The following is a 21,177-nucleotide window of genomic DNA, read 5'->3' on the forward strand; positions in this document are numbered from 1 at the left end:
TAATTTGCCTCTTAATGTGACAGCTAGGGACTTTTATTAACCTAGGTAGCTTCCCTGTGCTACACGTGATTATGAGTTTACAAATAGTCTCAGAATTATAGAGTTCTGAATTTATCAATCTTGGAAACTGCAGATTTCCAAAATTTCTTTTCAGAACCATTGGAATCAGTCTATTAACCAACATACTTAATGTTTATACTAGAATCAGGTTGTTGATTAGATGCTTACATAACAATATCTGTTTTTTCCATAGCATTTGAAGTTATTTGTACTTTATATTTTCCCGCATATTCAATTTGATAAAGAATGATCGGAGTCATCGTCAATGCATTTTTATTTTTTATTCTTGAACAGTTGAACTGGTATTTTTAAAATGAGATTTCCTTTTGAATAATTTTCTCATTCTAATTTTTATCTTTGTTTTGCTTCTTCTAGTTCCATTAGATGAGTATAAAATTAAAATATTGTCCTAAGTAAATTTGGTTTTATACAGTTATATATTCTATCTTTTTCACCAACATTTTCATTCTATCTGATTTTCTAAACCTCCTATCCACATCTTAAGTCATTTGATTTTAGTTGTGTTCACAAAAGTCATGTACAGGGGACTGATTCTTAATTTGTGCAGAATTTTTAATTAGGTTAATTGTAACTGTTTAGAGATGCCTGGAGCTGATGGTAGCGCTATTATGAGTGTAATTAATAGCACTGAATTATATGTGTGATTGTGGTTGAAAGGAAAACTTTATGGTCGTTTATGTCACTAGAAGGAAAGCTAGAGAATAAAACATGGGACTGGGAGGAGGCGGGGCAAGATGGCAGACTGGTGAGCTGTATGTTTTAGTTACTCCTCCAGGAAAGTAGGTAAAAAGCCAGGAACTGCGTGGACTGGACACCACAGAGCAATCTGTCTTTGGGCATACTTCATACAACACTCATGAAAACGTGGAACTGCTGAGATCACCGAAATCTGTAAGTTTTTGCGGCCAGGGGACCCGCGCCCCTCCCTGCCAGGCTCAGTCCCGGGGGAGGAGGGGCTGTCAGCTCCAGGAAGGAGAAGGGAGAATTGCAGTGGCTGCTCTCATCGGAAACTCATTCTACTGATTCAAACTCCAACCATAGATAGACTGAGGCCAGACACCAGAGACTCTGAGAGCAGCCAGCCCAGCAGAGAGGAGACGGGCATAGAAGGAAAACAACACGAGAAGCTCCAAAGTAAAAGCAGAGGATTTTTGGAGTTCTGGTGAACACAGAAAGGGGAAGGGCGGAGATCAGGCCTTGAGGCGCATATGCAAATCCCGAAGCAAGGCTGATCTCTCTGCCCAGGGCACCTTTCCTTAATGGCCCTGGTTGCTTTGTCTATTAGCATTTCAATAACCCATTAGATCTCTGAGGAGGGCCGTTTTTTTTTTTTTTTTTTTTTTTAAATCCTTTTTGCTTTTTCTAAAACAATTACTCTAAGAAGCTCAATACAGAAAGCTTCAAAGAATTGAAATTTGGGCACGTCAAGTCAAGACCAGAAATAAGAGAGCTCTGAGACAAAAGGCAATAATCCAGTGGCTGAGAAAATTCACTAAACAACACAACTTCCCAAGAAAAGGGGGGTGTCCGCTCACAGCCACCATCCTGGTGGACAGGAAACACTCCTGCCCATCGCCAGCCCCATAGCCCAGAGCTGCCCCAGACAACCCAGTGTGACGGAAGTGCTTCAAATAACAGGCACACACCACAAAACTGGGCGTGGACATTAGCCTTCCCTGCAACCTCAGCTGAATGTCCCAGAGCTGGGAAGGGGGAGCAGTGTGAATTAACAGAGCCCCATTCAGCCATCATTTGAGCAGACTGGGAGCCTCCCAACACAGCCCAGCAGCCCAGAACTGCCCTGGGGGGACGGCACTCACCTGTGACATAGCACAGTCATCCCTCAACAGAGGACCCGGGGTGCACAGCCTGGAAGAGGGGCCCACTTGCAAGTCTCAGGAGCCATACGCCAATACCAAAGACTTGTGGGTCAGTGGCAGAGACAAACTGTGGCAGGACTGAACTGAAGGATTAGACTATTGCAGTAGCTTTAAAACTCTAGGATCATCAGGGAGATTTGATTGTTAGGGCCACCCCCCCTCCCCGACTGCCCAGAAACACGCCCCACATACAGGGCAGGCAACACCAACTACACACGCAAGCTTGGGACACCAATTGGGCCCCACAAGACTCACTCCCCCACTCACCAAAAAGGCTAAGCAGGGGAGATCTGGCTTGTGGAGAACAGGTGGCTCGTGGACGCCACCTGCTGGTTAGTTAGAGAAAGTGTACTCCACGAAGCTGTAGATCTGATAAATTAGAGATAAGGACTTCAACTGGTCTACAAACCCTAAAAGAACCCTATCAAGGACAGCAAATGCCACGAGGCCAAAAACAACAGAAAATTATAAAGCATATGAAAAAACCAGACGATATGGATAACCCAAGCCCAAGCACCCAAATCAAAAGACCAGAAGAGACACACCTAGAGCAGCTACTCAAAGAACTAAAGATGAACAATGAGACCCTAGTACGGGATATGAAGGAAATCAAGAAGACCCTAGAAGAGCATAAAGAAGACATTGCAAGACTAAATAAAAAAATGGATGATCTTATGGAAATTAAAGAAACTGTTGACCAAATTAAAAAGATTCTGGACACTCATAGTACAAGACTAGAGGAAGTTGAACAACGAATCAGTGACCTGGAAGATGACAGAATGGAAAATGAAAGCATAAAAGAAAGAATGGGGAAAAAAATTGAAAAACTCGAAATGGACCTCAGGGATATGATAGATAATATGAAGCGTCCGAATATAAGACTCATTGGTGTCCCAGAAGGGGAAGAAAAGGGTAAAGGTCTAGGAAGAGTATTCAAAGAAATTGTTGGGGAAAACTTCCCAAATCTTCTAAACAACATAAATACACAAATCATAAATGCTCAGCGAACTCCAAATAGAATAAATCCAAAAAAACCCACTCCGAGACATATACTGATCACACTGTCAAACATAGAAGAGAAGGAGCAAGTTCTGAAAGCAGCAAGAGAAAAGCAATTCACCACATACAAAGGAAACAGCATAAGACTAAGTAGTGACTACTCAGCAGCCACCATGGAGGCGAGAAGGCAATGGCACGATATATTTAAAATTCTGAGAGAGAGGAATTTCCAGCCAAGAATACTTTATCCAGCAAAGCTCTCCTTCAAATTTGAGGGAGAGCTTAAATTTTTCACAGACAAAGAAATGCTGAGAGAATTTGCTAACAAGAGACCTGCCCTACTGGAGATACTAAAGGGAGCCCTACAGACAGAGAAACAAAGACAGGACAGAGAGACTTGGAGAAAGGTTCAGTACTAAAGAGATTCGGTATGGGTACAATAAAGGATATTAATAGAGAGAGGGAAAAATATGGCAAACATAATCCAAAGGATAAGATGGCCGATTCAAGAAATGCCTTCACGGTTTTAACGTTGAATGTAAATGGATTAAACTCCCCAATTAAAAGATATAGATTCGCAGAATGGATCAAAAAAAATGAACCATCAATATGTTGCATACAAGAGACTCATCTTAGACACAGGGACACAAAGAAATTGAAAGTGAAAGGATGGAAAAAAATATTTCATGCAAGCTACAGCCAAAAGAAAGCAGGTGTAGCAATATTAATCTCAGATAAAATAGACTTCAAATGCAGGGATGTTTTGAGAGACAAAGAAGGCCACTACATACTAATAAAAGGGGCAATTCAGCAAGAAGAAATAACAATCGTAAATGTCTATGCACCCAATCAAGGTGCCACAAAATACATGAGAGAAACATTGGCAAAACTAAAGGAAGCAATTGATGTTTCCACAATAATTGTGGGAGACTTCAACACATCACTCTCTCCTATAGATAGATCAACCAGACAGAAGACCAATAAGGAAACTGAAAACCTAAACAATCTGATAAATGAATTAGATTTAACAGACATCTACAGGACATTACATCCCAAATCACCAGGATACACATACTTTTCTAGTGCTCACGGAACTTTCTCCAGAATAGATCATATGCTGGGACATAAAACAAGCCTCAATAAATTTAAAAAGATTGAAATCATTCAAAGCACATTCTCTGACCACAATGGAATACAATTAGAAGTCAATAACCATCAGAGACTTAGAAAATTCACAAATACCTGGAGGTTAAACAACACACTCCTAAACAATCAGTGGGTTAAAGAAGAAATAGCAAGAGAAATTGCTAAATATATAGAGACGAATGAAAATGAGAACACAACATACCAAAACCTATGGGATGCAGCAAAAGCAGTGCTAAGGGGGAAATTTATAGCACTAAACGCATATATTAAAAAGGAAGAAAGAGCCAAAATCAAAGAACTAATGGATCAACTGAAGAAGCTAGAAAATGAACAGCAAACCAATCCTAAACCAAGTAGAAGAAAAGAAATAACAAGGATTAAAGCAGAAATAAATGACATAGAGAACAAAAAAACAATAGAAAGGATAAATATCACCAAAAGTTGGTTCTTTGAGAAGATCAACAAGATTGACAAGCCCCTAGCTAGACTGACAAAATCAAAAAGAGAGAAGACCCATATAAACAAAATAATGAATGAAAAAGGTGACATAACTGCAGATCCTGAAGAAATTAAAAAAATTATAAGAGGATATTATGAACAACTGTATGGCAACAAACTGGATAATGTAGAAGAAATGGACAATTTCCTGGAAACATATGAACAACCTAGACTGACCAGAGAAGAAATAGAAGACCTCAACCAACCCATCACAAGCAAAGAGATCCAATCAGTCATCAAAAATCTTCCCACAAATAAATGCCCAGGGCCAGATGGCTTCACAGGGGAATTCTACCAAACTTTCCAGAAAGAACTGACACCAATCTTACTCAAACTCTTTCAAAACATTGAAAAAAATGGAACACTACCTAACTCATTTTATGAAGCTAACATCAATCTAATACCAAAACCAGGCAAAGATGCTACAAAAAAGGAAAACTACCGGCCAATCTCCCTAATGAATATAGATGCAAAAATCCTCAACAAAATACTTGCAAATCGAATCCAAAGACACATTAAAAAAATCATACACCATGACCAAGTGGGGTTCATTCCAGGCATGCAAGGATGGTTCAACATCAGAAAAACAATCAATGTATTACAACACATTAAAAACTCGAAAGGGAAAAATCAATTGATCATCTCAATAGATGCTGAAAAAGCATTTGACAAAATCCAACATCCCTTTTTGATAAAAACACTTCAAAAGGTAGGAATTGAAGGAAACTTCCTCAACATGATAAAGAGCATATATGAAAAACCCACAGCCAGCATAGTACTCAATGGTGAGAGACTGAAAGCCTTCCCTCTAAGATCAGGAACAAGACAAGGATGCCCGCTGTCACCACTGTTATTCAACATTGTGCTGGAAGTGCTAGCCAGGGCAATCCGGCAAGACAAAGAAATAAAAGGCATCCAAATTGGAAAAGAAGAAGTAAAACTGTCATTGTTTGCAGATGATATGATCTTATATCTAGAAAACCCTGAGAAATCAACGATACACCTACTAGAGCTAATAAACAAATTTAGCATAGTAGCGGGATACAAGATTAATGCACATAAGTCAGTAATGTTTCTATATGCTAGAAATGAACAAACTGAAGAGACACTCAAGAAAAAGATACCATTTTCAATAGCAACTAAAAAAATCAAGTACCTAGGAATCAACTTAACCAAAGATGTAAAAGACCTATACAAAGAAAACTACATAACTCTACTAAAAGAAATAGAAGGGGACCTTAAAAGATGGAAAAATATTCCATGTTCATGGATAGGAAGGCTAAATGTCATTAAGATGTCAATTCTACCCAAACTCATCTACAGATTCAATGCAATCCCAATCAAAATTCCAACAACCTACTTTGCAGACTTGGAAAAGCTAGTTATCAAATTTATTTGGAAAGGGAAGATGCCTCGAATTGCTAAAGACACTCTAAAAAAGAAAAACGAAGTGGGAGGACTTACACTCCCTGACTTTGAAGCTTATTATAAAGCCACAGTTGCCAAGACAGCATGGTACTGGCACAAAGATAGACATATAGATCAATGGAATCGAATTGAGAATTCAGAGATAGACCCTCAGATCTATGGCCGACTGATCTTTGATAAGGCCCCCAAAGTCACCGAACTGAGCCATAATGGTCTTTTCAACAAATGGGGCTGGGAGAGTTGGATATCCATATCCAAAAGAATGAAAGAGGACCCCTACCTCACCCCCTACACAAAAATTAACTCAAAATGGACCAAAGATCTCAATATAAAAGAAAGTACCATAAAACTCCTAGAAGATAATGTAGGAAAACATCTTCAAGACCTTGTATTAGGAGGCCACTTCCTAGACTTTACACCCAAAGCACAAGCAACAAAAGAGAAAATAGATAAATGGGAACTCCTCAAGCTTAGAAGTTTCTGCACCTCAAAGGAATTTCTCAAAAAGGTAAAGAGGCAGCCAACTCAGTGGGAAAAAATTTTTGGAAACCATGTATCTGACAAAAGACTGATATCTTGCATATACAAAGAAATCCTACAACTCAATGACAATAGTACAGACAGCCCAATTATAAAATGGGCAAAAGATATGAAAAGACAGTTCTCTGAAGAGGAAATACAAATGACCAAGAAACACATGAAAAAATGTTCAGCTTCACTAGCTATTAGAGAGATGCAAATTAAGACCACAATGAGATACCATCTAACACCGGTTAGAATGGCTGCCATTAAACAAACAGGAAACTACAAATGCTGGAGGGGATGTGGAGAAATTGGAACTCTTATTCATTGTTGGTGGGACTGTATAATGGTTCAGCCACTCTGGAAGTCAGTCTGGCAGTTCCTTAGAAAACTAGATATAGAGCTACCATTCGATCCAGCGATTGCACTCCTCGGTATATACCCGGAAGATCGGAAAGCAGTGACACGAACAGATATCTGCACGCCAATGTTCATAGCAGCATTATTCACAATTGCCAAGAGATGGAAACAACCCAAATGTCCTTCAACAGATGAGTGGATAAATAAAATGTGGTATATACACACGATGGAATACTACGCGGCAGTAAGAAGGAACGATCTGGTGAAACATATGACAACATGGATGAACCTTGAAGACATAATGCTGAGCGAAATAAGCCAGGCACAAAAAGAGAAATATTATATGCTACCACTAATGTGAACTTTGAAAAATGTAAAACAAATGGTTTATAATGTAGAATGTAGGGGAACTAGCAGTAGAGAGCAATTAAGGAAGGGGGAACAATAATCCAGGAAGAACAGATAAGCTATTCAACGTTCTGGGGATGCCCAGAAATGACTATGGTCTGTTAATTTCTGATGGTTGTAGTAGGAACAAGTTCACTGAAATGTTGCTATATTATGTAACTTTCTTGGGGTAAAGTAGGAACATGTTGGAAGTTAAGCAGTTATCTTAGGTTAGTTGTCTTTTTCTTACTCCCTTGTTATGGTCTCTTTGAAATGCTCTTTTATTGTATGTTTGTTTTCTTTTTAACTTTTTTTTTCATACAGGTGATCTGAAAAAAGAAGGGAAAGTTAAAAAAAAAAAAAAAAAAAAAAAAGAAAAAAGACAAACAAGGGGAAAAAAAAAAAAAAAAAAAAGATGTAGTGCCCCCTTGAGGAGCCTGTGGAGAATGCAGGGGTATTCGCCTACCCCACCTCCATGGTTGCTAACATGACCACAGACATAGGGGACTGGTGGTTTGATGGGTTGAGCCCTCTACCATAAGTTTTACCCTTGGGAAGACGGTTGCTGCAAAGGAGAGGCTAAGCCTCCCTGTATTTGTGCCTAAGAGTCTCCTCCTGAATGCCTCTTTGTTGCTCAGATGTGGCCCTCTCTCTCTGGCTAAGCCAACTTGAAAGGTGAAATCACTGCCCTCCCCCCTACGTGGGATCAGACACCCAGGGAAGTGAATCTCCCTGGCAACGTGGAATATGACTCCCAGGGAGGAATGTAGACCTGGCACCGTGGGACGGAGAACATCTTCTTGACCAAAAGGGGGATGTGAAAGGAAATGAAATAAGCTTCAGTGGCAGAGAGATTCCAAAAGGAGCCGAGAGGTCACTCTGGTGGGCACTCTTATGCACACTTTAGACAACCCTTTTTAGGTTCTAAAGAATTGGGGTAGCTGGTGGTGGATACCTGAAACTATCAAACTACAACCCAGAACCCATGAATCTCGAAGACAGTTGTATAAAAATGTAGCTTATGAGGGGTGACAATGGGATTGGGAAAGCCATAAGGACCAAACACCACTTTGTCTAGTTTATGGATGGATGTGTAGAAAAGTAGGGGAGGGAAACAGACAGACAAAGGTACCCAGTGTTCTTTTTTACTTCAATTGCTCTTTTTCACTCTAATTATTATTCTTGTTATTTTTGTGTGTGTGCTAATGAAGGTGTCAGGGATTGATTTAGGTGATGAATGTACAACTATGTAATGGTACTGTAAACAATCGAAAGTACAATTTGTTTTGTATGACTGCGTGGTATGTGAATATATCTCAATAAAATGATGATTTAAAAAAAAAAAAAAAAAAAAAAATAAAGAGCAGGGCCTGCAGATAGAAAACAACCAGTGGAACAGAGCTGTACACATGCAGAGGAGTGAGTGCTATAGGAGTTTGGAGGAGTAAAAGTTCCTGTGGCCTGGGGCAGGCATGGAGGACTTCACAAAGGAGATAGGTAGAGTCCGGGACCTGGAAGGGTGGTGGGAACTGAGGATGACTCTGGGAGGCTCCTAGCCACAAGATTTATTGAACAGAATTGAACTGGATGCTCACTGATGCTCGGTGTTCTGCAATACTTGCCAACCCCTTCCTAGTCCTGGGTCCCAGTAGATCATTTCCACTGTTAGGTTGGAGGCAGCAGCGAGAAAGGATATTTCCTCCAGGGAACTTCTGTTCTCTGTGCACCGTTTACATGGCCCTTCTCACATGTAGTGAGTGTACACAGTTATGAGTGGACATTTATTAGCTCCCTCATAGGTTCCAGGTCAAACATCCACACCCTCCCTCCCCCAACCTAAAACCATGCTTTGCATACAGCAGGGTCTAAATAAATACTTGTTAACTGAAAAAAAAAAAAAAAAAAAAAAAAAAAAAGCATATATATTCCTATTTTCACCTCATCTAGAGACATCTAAGACCATTCTCAGTAATCAGTCTGTCAACATTCCAGAAAATGTCGGCATCAGGCTGAAGGGACACAAAGTTTTTGTGAAGGGCCCCCGAGGAACATTGTGGAGGGACTTCAATCATATCAATGTAGAACCCAGTTCACTTGGGAAGAAAAAGAAGAGGCTTCAGGTTGACAAATGGTGGGGAAATACAAAGGAGCTGGCTACAGTTCACACAATCTGTAGTCATGTACAGAACATGATCAAGGGTGTTACACTGGGCTTCTGTTAAAGATGAGGTCTGTGTATGCTCACTTCCCCATCAATGTTATTGTTCAGAGAGTGGGTCTCTGGTTGAAATCTCAAATTTCTTAGGTGAAAAATACATCTGCAGGGTTTGGATGAGGCCAGGTGTTGCCTGTTCGGTAATCTCAACCCAGAAAGATGAGTTAATATTTGAAGGAAATGACACTGAACTTGTATCAAATTCAGCTGCTTTGATTCAGCAAGCTACAACAGTGAAAAACAAGGATGTAAGAAAATTTCTGGATGATATCTGTGCCGGTTTGAAACTGTTATGAGCCATAGAAAAGCCACGATCTTTTAATCCAGTCTTACAGAGTGAAACCTTTTGATTGAATGTGTTCCATGGAGATGTGACCATCCAACTGTAGGTGACACCTTTTGATTAGATCATTTCCATGCAGGTGTGACCCCACCCTTTCTGGGTGGGTCTTAATTTGCTCAATGGAGTCTTTAAGAGAGCTCATGGAGAGAACGAGCTCAGAAAAGTGTGAGAGACATTTTGGAGAAAAGCTAAAATAGGTAATACAGAGTCTGTCACCGGAAGAAGCTAAGAGCCAACACAGATGCTTGGAGATGCTGGAAGATGCAGACAGAAGGACATTTGGAGATGCTAAGCTAAGAGATGAAGCCCAGAGTTTGCCCGAGAGAAGCTAAGAGAGGACTTCCAGATGCTTAGAGAGAAAAGCCCCAGGAGAACCAAGCAGAGAAATGAGAGAAGCTAAGAGACACAGAAGCCCAGAGACATTTTGGGGAAAGCCATTTTGAAATGCAACCAGGGAGCAAAGGACCAGCAGATGCCAGCCATGTGCCTTCTCAGCTGACAGAGGTGGTCCAGATGCCATTGGCCTTTCTTCAGTGAAGGTATCCTCTTATCGATGCATTAGTTTGGACACTTTTATGGCCTTAGAACTGTAAATTTGTAACCTATTAAATCCTGTTTATGAAAGCCAATCCATTTCTGATATTTTGAGTAATGGCAACTTTAGCAAACCAGAAGAGATTGTGGTACCAGAGAAGTGGGGTGCTGCTGAGTTTGCAAATACTAAATGTGTTGGAATGGCTTTTTAAATAGATAAGGGGAAGATTCTGGAAGAATTGTGAGGAACTTGATAGAAAAGGCCTAGATTGCTTTGCAGAGACTGTTGGTAGAAATATGTACTCTAAAGATACTTCTGATGAAGCCTTAAACAGAAATGATGAATGTGTCATCACCAACTGGAAGAAAGGCGATCCTTGTTTTAAAGTGGCAGAGAATTTGGCAAAAATGAGCCCTGGTATCAGAAGGAAGGCAGAATTTGAAAGAGAAAAGCTGGGATACTTAGCTGAAAATATCTCCAAACTACATACAGCAAATGCATCCTGGCTTCTCCTTGCAGCTTATAGTAAAATGAGAGGAAAGAGATAAGCTGAGAACTGTACTCTTGGGTACAAAGAAACCAGAAATTGATGGTCTGGAAAATCCTGGGCTTCCAGAAAGTGAAACCCCAGAGGATAGTGCACCACATGAGGATTTAATGAAACCTGGAACCAGCCAGCCATTTCAGTACAAGCCAGGATTGGAGACGGAATTATCTAGAAAGGATTTATGTAAAGTCCTATTGTCTGACAGTTTAGACCCCTGTATACACAATCCATACCAAGCCAAAAAATTTTCTGCGAGATCCGTATAAATGGAACCACTGCCAGTCTGGACAAAGAGGAAAGAAAAGGGAACAGATGGAAGGAAAAATTTCTTCAAAGACAGAACCATGGAAGGCAAGGTCTGAAGTCAAGAAATCCCGGGCCAGGAGAGCAGACCCTCCATGTATATGAAGAGGGTGAGTTTTCCCCAGAGGCAGAGGACGGACCTTCTGCCTTGATGTTTAGGAAGAATGCCGCTGCCCCAGGCCTCAGAGAGAGTGGAGCACATTCCCTGGGGATTCAGGAGAGCCTGGCCATCACCCCACTGTTCTGAAGGGGTTGAGCGTGTGCACCAAGGATGGAAGAGAGTCCGGGTACACTCAAATGTTTGAAGAGGGTGGAACTGAGAACAAGGTGGTCTCCCCAACACCTGGATATGTTGGATCAATCACCCCAGCATTTGGAGAGAAAAGGCCCATGGTGAAGGCCTTTGGAAAGCACAGGACTCCTGCCTTCTGAAGCCCCGAGGATAAAATGTCATTCTATAAATGACTCTTGGACTTTGAAATCAAATGGAGTTTGCCCTGAGGGTTTTAGGACCTGTTTCAGTCCTGTGACCCCTACGTTCCTTTCAATTTCTCCCTATGGCAATGGAAATATTTATCCTATGACTCTCCCTCCCTTGTATATTGGAAGTAGATAACTTGTTTTGAGTTTCACAGGTCCACAGCCAGAGGAGAATGTTGCCTTAGGATAAACCATGCCTGTAACTGATTTTGATAAGACTTTGTACTTACATATATTATGATGGGATGAATTTTTGCATTTGGAAAGAACATGTCTTTCTGGGGTCCAGGAGGTAGAATGTGCCATTTGAAACTGTATGGACCCCAGAAAAGCCATGAACTTTTAATCCAATCTTGTTGGGTGGAAACTTCTGATTGAATGTTTCCATGGAAATGTGACCACCCAACTGTAGGTGAGACCTTTTAATTAGATCACTGGAGTCCTTTAAGAGAGCTCACAGAGAGAAGGAGCTCAGAGAAGTGTGAGAGACATTTTGGAGAGAAGCTAAGATATGTGATCCAGAGTTTGCCCCCAGGAGGAGCTAAGGGTTGACACAGACCCAGATGCTTGGAGACGCTGGGAAATGCAGACGGAAGGACATTTGGAGATGCTAATCTAAGAGACAAAGCCCAGAGTTTGCCCCAGAGAAGCTAAGAGAGGACTTCCAGATGCTTAGAGAGAAAAGCCCCAGGAGAACCAAGCAGAGAAATGAGAGAAGCTAAGAGACACAGAAGCCCAGAGGCATTTTGGAGAAAGCCATTTTGAAATGCAACCAGGGAGCAAAGGACCATTCTGAAATGCAACCAGGGAGCAAAGATGCCAGCCATATGCCTTCCCAGCTGTCAGAGGTGTTCCAGTCACCAATGGCCTTTCTTCAGTTATGGTATCCTCATACTGATGCCTCCGTTCGGACACTTTTATGGCTGTAGCATAGTACTGGCATAAAGACAGACACATCGATCAATGGAATTGAATTGAGAGTTCAGAAATAGACACTCAGATCTAAGGTCAATTCAGTTTTGACAAGGCCCCAAAATCCACTGAACTGGGACAGAATAGTCTCTTCAATAAATGGTGCTGGGAGAACTGGATATCTATACCCAAAGGAATGAAAGAGGTCTCCTAACTTCACACCCAACACAAAAAATTAACTCACAGTGGATCAGAGACCTAAATATAAGAGCCAGTACCATAAAACTCCTAGAAGAAAATACAAGGAAATATCTCAAGTCATAGTGATAGGAGGTAGCTTCTTAGATCTTACACCCAGAGCACAAGCAACAAAAGAAAAAACAGATAAATGGGAACTCCTCAAGACTGAGTGCTTCTGTGCTTCAAAGGACTTTATCAAAAGGGTGAAAAGGCAGCCAACTCAATGGGAGAAAATATTTGGTAACACATATCTGATAAGGGTTTGATAGCCAGTATATATTAAGAAATCCTACAACTCAACAATAAAAGAACAAACCACCAAATTATAAAATGGGCAAAACACATGAACAGATATTTCTCCAAAGAGGAAATACAAAAGGCCAAATAGTATATGAAAAGATGTTCATCTTCATGAGACAGTAGGGAAATGCAAATCAAAACCACAATGAGATATCATCTCACATCTATAAGAATGGCTGCTATTAAACAAATAGGAAACTACAAGTGTTAGAAAGGATGTGAAAAAACAGGAACACTTATTCACTGCTGGTGGGAATGTAAAATGGTACAAATGCTATAGAAGAGAGTTTGATGTTTCCTCAGAAAACCTATGACCTATGTATGCCCCATGACCCAGCAATTCTGCTACTTGGTATATTCCCAGAAGATCTGAAAGCAGGGACACAAAGAGACATTTGCACACTGATGTTCATAGTGGCATTATTCACAATTGCCAAAAGATGGAAACAATCAAAGTGTCCATCAACTGATGGATGGATAAACAAAATGTGGTACATACATACAATAGAATATTACCCAGCAGTAAGAAGGAATGAAGACCTGAAGCACATGACAACATGGATGAACCTTGAGGACAAAATGCTGAGTGAAATAGGTCAGACATAAAAAGACAGATATTATATGATTTCACTAATATGAACTAACTAGAATATGTAAACTCAGTCTTAAAACATAGAATACAGAGTAACTAGAGATAGACAGAAGCTAGATTATGGGGAGTGGTTATCTAATAGTACATAATTTTTAATGAGGTTGAACTTAAATGATAGGAAGTGAATAGAGGTGAGGGTAGTTCGTTATTGGGATTACAAGTAACAGTGCTGAACTGAGGGTGAATTTGGTTGAAAGGGGTTGTTTAGAATCATGTGTGTCACCAGAAAGAAAGCTAGAGGTTTGAATATGAGAATGTATAACACAGTGAACCTTGAGGTGGACCTTGTTAAGATTAGCACTACAAATATAATTAAGTTCTTTCAAGTACTAGGACAAGCGTACGACACCTGTATAAAGAGTTAAAAATAGATTGATACATGGGAAAAAAGTACCTATTGCAAGTTACAGACTATATTTAATAGTAATATCTCAATATCCTTTCATCAATAGCAACAAGTGTACCACACCAATACTAAGGGTCAATAATAGGGGGGATAAGGAATTGGGGTGTTTGGGGTTTTCTTTTTTTATATATCTACCTGTTATTTGTCTTTTTGGAGCAGCGAAAACGGTTTAAATTGATTATAATGATGATTGAACAACCAGGTGATGACACTGTGAGACACTGTGTACTTTGGAAATATATAGTATGTGAATATATCTCAATAAAACTTGCAGTTAAAAAAACAATAAAATAAAGGGAAACAACAGAAAGAGAAAATAGGATGTTGCAGACAGATGATCAGGTAGAAATCAGTTTTGGGGTTACTAATTCTTACTCTGACATAAGCTCTTTGTATGTCTGAGGGCATCTCTCTTTTTTTTTTAAATGCAATTTTATTGAGATACATTTGCATAATATATAATCATCCAAAGTGTACAATCAGTTGTTCATAGTATCATCATAGTTACGCATTCATCACCACAATCAATCTTTGAACATTTTCATTACTCCATAAAATAAAATAAAAAAGAACATCCAAAACATCCCATTCCTCTCCTCCCTGCATTGTTCATTTACTTTTTTTAAAATAGTTTTATTGAGATATATTCACACACCCTACAGTCATCCACAGTGTACAATCAATTATTCACAGCAACATCATACAGTTGTGCATTCATCACCAGAATCAATTTTCAAAATTTTCCTTACTCCAAAATAGAAATAAAAGTAAAAAAGAACACCCAAAACTTTCCATCCCCTCCATCCCACCCTGTTCTTCATCTGATCTTTGTCCCCATTTTTCCATTCATCCATCCAAACACTGGATAAAGGGAGTGCAAGTCACAAGGTTTTCACAATCACACAATCACACTGTGCAAGCTACACAGTTATACAATCGACTTCAGGAATCAAGGTCACTGGATTGCAGTTTGACAGCTTCAGGTATTTGCCTCTAGCCATTCCAACACTCTGAAAACTAAAAGTGATATCTCTATAGTGCATAAGAATACCCCCCAGAGTGACCTCTTGACTCCATTTGAAATCTCTCAACCACTGAAACCTTATTTTATTTCATCTCTGATCCCCCTTATGGTCAAGAAGATATTCTCAACCCCACAGTGCTGGGTCCACGGCATCCCCAGGAGTCACTTCCCACGTTGCCAGGGGGATTCACACCCCTAGGAGTCATGTTCCACATAGTGGGGGAAGGTAATGAGTTCACCCGCTGAGTTGGCTTAGCTGGGGGGGGGGGGCCTACATCTGAGCAACAAAAAGGTTCTCTGGGGGGAGACTCTTAGGCACAATTACAAGCAGGCTTAGCCTCTCCTTTGTAGCAACAAGCCTCACAAGGGAAAGCCCCCAGATCAAGGGCTCAGCCCACTAAATTAGCAGTCCTCAACATTTGCAAAAAAATCAGCAATAACCCAGGTGGGGAAGTCCAACATTTCCTCATTTCTCCCCAGTTTCTTGGAGGGCCACGCAAATACACTTTTACTCTCTGCCCATATCACTCTGGGATGTATTGGGATTTCACCCCAGCCTGTACAAACTAACCAAATCCCACTCCCATTCAAAACTCCATGCACCTAGATCCATGCACCAGATCCACTTCACTCATATTTTTAATTGATGTCTGAACTCTTTTTCACCTCTTTCAACAGGTGCCATACAGGGTAACACTGACATTGTTACCTGCCAAGATCTAGCTCTGAGTCTCAGGTGTCACACAGATACGCCAAGCTCCAGAGACCAACCAGGTTATACACAAGGAGCTCAGCATCTCAGAATTTGGAGATCACCATTACAACTCAGGAACAGATGTGACTGCTGTAAGAGCTTACAATCTAGAGACCATTACAGTAAGCGTTCACCTGATAAGCTGTGCTCTAAGATTCAGTTCTCAGAGTTTACACATTATAGTTTGTCCATATTAGAGAGGCATTATGTTTGTCCTGTCGTTTCTGGCATACTTCACTCAAAATGCTGTACACAAGATCCATTAGCCTAGCTGCGTGTCTCACAGTTTCATTCCTTCTTGTAGCCTGCTCAATATTCTATTGTACGCATACACCACGATTCACCATTCTGTTCATCAGTCAATGTACCCTTAGGACACCTCCATCCATTGCAAATTGTGAATACTGCCACCATAAATACCTGTGTGCAAATGTCCATTCATGTCCCTGCTCTCAGATCTTCCAAGTATATACCCCACAATGAGATTGCAGCACCTTATGGCACCCACATACCTAGCTTCTTGTGGAACCACCACACTGTCCTCCAGATAGGTTCACCATTCTACTTCCCCACTAACAGTGAATACATACACCTCTCTCTCTCCGAATCCTCTCCAGCACTTATGTCCCTCTGTTTATTTTTTCCCCCTACAATTTTACAGGGATATATTCAAATACCATACAATCATCTACAGTGTACAATCAATTGTTCACAGTATCATCATATACTTGTTCATTCATCACCACAATTAGCACTTACACATATTCATTACTCAAAAAAAGAACTGAAATAAAAGAATAAAAAAGATAAAAGAAAAAGTAAAAATAAAATAAAATACAGCAATAAGGTTAGACAACCCCACTACTACTAAGAATCCCATACCCCTCCCTTACACCCCCCTCTCACAGACATTTAGCTTTGGTATATCATTACATTTAATGGGAGCATATTACAATGTTACTGTTAATCCCAGACTCAGTGGCATTGATTATATTTTTTTCCCCAATACCATCTCTTTTTCAACACCTTGTAAGATTAACATTCATTTGTTCTCCCATATGTAAAAACGTTTTTACATTTGTATATTTAATCACCATCACTGACAACTCTGGGTTTCACTAAGTTACACAGTCCCAGATTTTATGGTCTATCCTTCTGAAGGCATCTCTTAACCTTTTGTGTAGAAAGGTCAAAGTTGTTTTTGCAAGACATATCTATCTTTTAAGTATTTGAAATGCAATTAATAGAAAGAGAAAATTTAAATGACTTGGAAATAGGAATTTGAATCAAGAATGTGATTTACCACTAGTTTATATTTTTAAGCGAAGTTCTAAACAAACGCCAACAAATAAACATTATATTTTGTAGGTCTAATTAGCTCTATAAATAGTGGCCTAGAATCTAAACTCTAGATTTAATATCTTTGTGATTTTTTACATGTCTCTTCTACTCAGAATCCATCTGAAAAAAAAGTGAGCTTAAAATGTACAGTTTCCATTTGAATTGATGGAAGTGTTTTGGTAATGGATGGTGGCGATGGTAGCACAACATTGTGAACATAATTAACAGCACTGAAATATCTATCTGAATCTGGTTAAAAGGAGAAATGTTACGTTGACTATATGCTACTAGAATACATATTAATAAAAACTCCATGGAACTACACAGCACAAATAGTGAACTGTAAGTTAAATCATGGACTATAGTTAATGGTACAATTATAAAAATGTGCTTTCATCAGTTGTAACAAATGTACCACAACAAATGCAAGATCTTAATTAACAGGGTTGTATATGGGAATCCTGTTATTTTATGCATTATTGTTCTATGAACCCACTACTTTTCTTAAAAAAGGTGAGCTAATTTGTGGTCCAACTAGATTAAATGTGTATGTTTTGTCTTCATGATGTTTATCTTTGTTAATAAACCTACATGGCATTACACTAGCAAATCTCAATAGGCATAACTGCAATTGTCCATTTCAGAAATATGTATAAGACAATAATGTTAAAAACATGGGCTTTGGAGTTAAACAGACTGGCTTCAGATGCTTTTTTTGTTATGTTATTTTGGCCAAATTACTTATCCTATCTGAGCCCTACTTTCCTTAGCTGTAAAAAGAAGATAATTATAGTACCCAACTCATAATGTTATTATGAGGACCAAATGAGAAAAGTTTTATTCCTACACCCAAAACATAAATATTCAAGAGGTATTGTCTTATTATTATCATTTATAAGGAGTGCTAAGTAAAGGAGTTCAATTAGGCTTCTTAGAAAATACATGCAGTGAAGTATAGTTTACTTCTGAGTGGAAGACAGGTTCTAAAGATAACATGTAATACGAAAAATAAGCCTGACCTTTGAAGTGCCCATTCCCTAGAGCGGCTAACCACAAGTCATAATATTGATGGTCTAAACAAAATTTAGTTTAAAAAATTCAAATGGATTATTACGTTATATCCCAAAAGTTTAGCAGTATAGAAGTCACTTAATAAAACTGTTTACAACACAATGGGCCTTTCCTCATTTCATATGGGCATATTAAACTTGTACTTTCAGCTCTTTCTTAATTCTGTGCTGAAGCACTAGGGTACTGATAAATCAGTAAAACTTCATTAACAACACTATAAAATAATTCAAAAGCACATCTTATTAATGGGTCTTTACCACATAAATGAGTATGATATGACTAAGGATATACTATCGATATATTGTTGCACAATCAAAAACTAAGATATTAACTTACAAGTTCCGTCAAATGTCTGAGATGTCCTATTTCTTCTGGAAGTGAGACCAACTTGTTATTACTAGCAATTAAGACTTTCAATGGTAAATTACACAAGTGTACTGGCAATGTTGACAGCTGGTTCCGACTAAATGGGTAAGGTAGAAAAAGAGAAAAGAGTCAGAGTCCATCAATGAAGAAAAGTTTTCCAACTTTCCCATTTCATATGCAGTAAAATAACCAATATAAGTCCTGAATGGGACAAACAGAATATTACATGTGAAATCCAGTTTTCATTTAATTGCTTGTCAGTTTTGTGGTTTTAAGCACAGCATTTAACTGATCTGCATCTTAAAAGATTCTTCACCTGTAAACTGGGAATCTTAATACCTCCCCCTAGTTATCTTACAAGGCTGTTGCTGCATGAATTGCTTTGTAAATAATGAAGTACCCTATAAAAACAGTATATTATTTTATTAAAGCAAAATTTATATAAGAAAAAAATGATAAAACAGGGAGGTAACTGTCACTCTTTCCACTTCCTTCAGAAGAAGAGTTATAAAAACACAAATTTTTTTGTAATCAACTTCCTTCATCAATAAAACATTCTAATCAAATGTATATTAATGATCCCAAATACAGTCCTATAGAAAGCAAGTGGCAGGTTGTCATTTCAAATATATCACATCAACTTAGTTACAGGTAAGCAATTTTTTTATTTATACAAAAATACTACACAAATCAGAACCCAAAATAAAATAATAAAACACATCTATCATTAGAATAAAAATAAACTAAATTTTTGCTTATGTAGAGTAAGCTTCTTAAATCCTTAGGACCAATCTCACCCTCCACCCCCACCACTCCTATTTTCAAGATCTTTTGCTCACTTAATTAATACAGATAGTGAGCCTTTAAATCTTTTTAATCCAATAATTCAACTCCTAGAAATGTATCTTACAGTAACAGAAAAATAAATATTTACATACAAAGAGGCTATACTAGTATCACTTTTATCATGGTAAAAACCTGGAAGAAATGAAATACTCAACAGTAGGAAAACGGGGTTTTAAAAGCATATTAACTGTACAATAAAATACTTACATATGAAAATATTTCCAAAAAATATTACATGATAAGGGTGAAAACATTTAAGAATCAGACTAAATGCCTAGAAAAACAGAAGGAAATTAATCAACATGTTATATCTGGAGTCATATGATTATAGGTGATCTTTTCCTTCTTTATACTTCTGTACATTTGTGCATCTCTTAACATTTACAACTTTTATAATGAAAGAAAACAACAGTTCTTATAAGATATGAAAAATGAAGTAGATGAGTTGAAAAAATGCACTTATACTTCCAGAACCTAACACACAAAAATACACGGTCACAAGAACCAAATGAAGTTTATTAACACATATAAACAAAAGACATGTAATTCAGATCTACCATTCTCATTTGATAAAATGTATTTGAAATGTAATGAGAGAACCACTGCTACAGGACTGCTGCATGTCTATTAGGCTAACAGCTAGCAGGGTTTATTAATTATTGCAAAGCCAAAGAATAAAGGGAAAAACTTGAGGGACACAGGAAATATAACCTAAGAACATGTATAGATGCTGCTGATATGAACAGATAATGAAGATTTAGTGAAAGGGAAGAAAGAATTGAAAAGACCACATAAAACCAGAAATTAAAAAACAAACAACATCTTTACCTGATATTTAAGAATGTTAGAGCCTGAAGGTTTAGAATTGCTTCTGGGATATACCGAATACAATTTTGATACAAGTTGAGATTCTCAAGAGATACAAAGTGACATGCTTCTATAGGAATTTCTGAAAGGCGGTTTCGTGACAGGTCTGAAAGAAAATAAAATTAATTTAAAATCAGTTCTTGAACTTATTTTATTGAAATGTTTAATAGATAAGCAGGTGTTATGATTGTTTGAATTCCTCAGAGTACCTATTATGGAGATTGGTCCAAAATAAGCAAATATTTATTAAACGACTGAATTTATCATTTTAACATATGTCTCTAAATCTGTTACTGGGGAATGCTGATTCCTTATGAGTCTCCAGATATATTAAAAAGTAAAATCATTATTCTTGGTGAGTAATACAAGTTCTAAGGCCTAAAATTACGTCAAAGATCACATCATTAAGCTCCAAATATACTAGGAAAAAAAATGCATCCTTAAAATCCACCTTCCCAAAGGCAAAGAAAACATTCTGAGGTTTTTAGAAAAGCAAAACAAAATAAAAAGTATTGTTCCCTTTCTTTACTTATCAAAGATTCTCAGGGTCATTTCAAAAGGAATCAGAAGCCATCTTAGCTCCCATTGGCCAAAGATGAGACAATGTGAGTTTCAATAAAGATAAAAATTGCAATGGATTTAAATCTATCAAATATATTGAACTACATGAGCTT

General features: G+C 38.4%; 1 protein-coding gene across 1 annotated transcript in view; it reads right to left on the bottom strand.

Moving 5' to 3' along the window:
- LRCH3 (leucine rich repeats and calponin homology domain containing 3) overlaps positions 1–21,177 on the bottom strand; it is a 209,431-nt gene that overhangs the window by 113,413 nt on the left and 74,841 nt on the right. Inside the window, 2 exon segments of the mRNA XM_037837445.1 lie at positions 18,761–18,887; positions 20,465–20,609. Of these exon segments, the coding sequence (XP_037693373.1) occupies positions 18,761–18,887; positions 20,465–20,609 (272 nt within the window).

The sequence above is a fragment of the Choloepus didactylus genome, chromosome 1 (assembly GCF_015220235.1).
Source record: "Choloepus didactylus isolate mChoDid1 chromosome 1, mChoDid1.pri, whole genome shotgun sequence".
In the NCBI taxonomy this organism is placed as follows: Eukaryota; Metazoa; Chordata; class Mammalia; order Pilosa; family Megalonychidae; genus Choloepus; species Choloepus didactylus.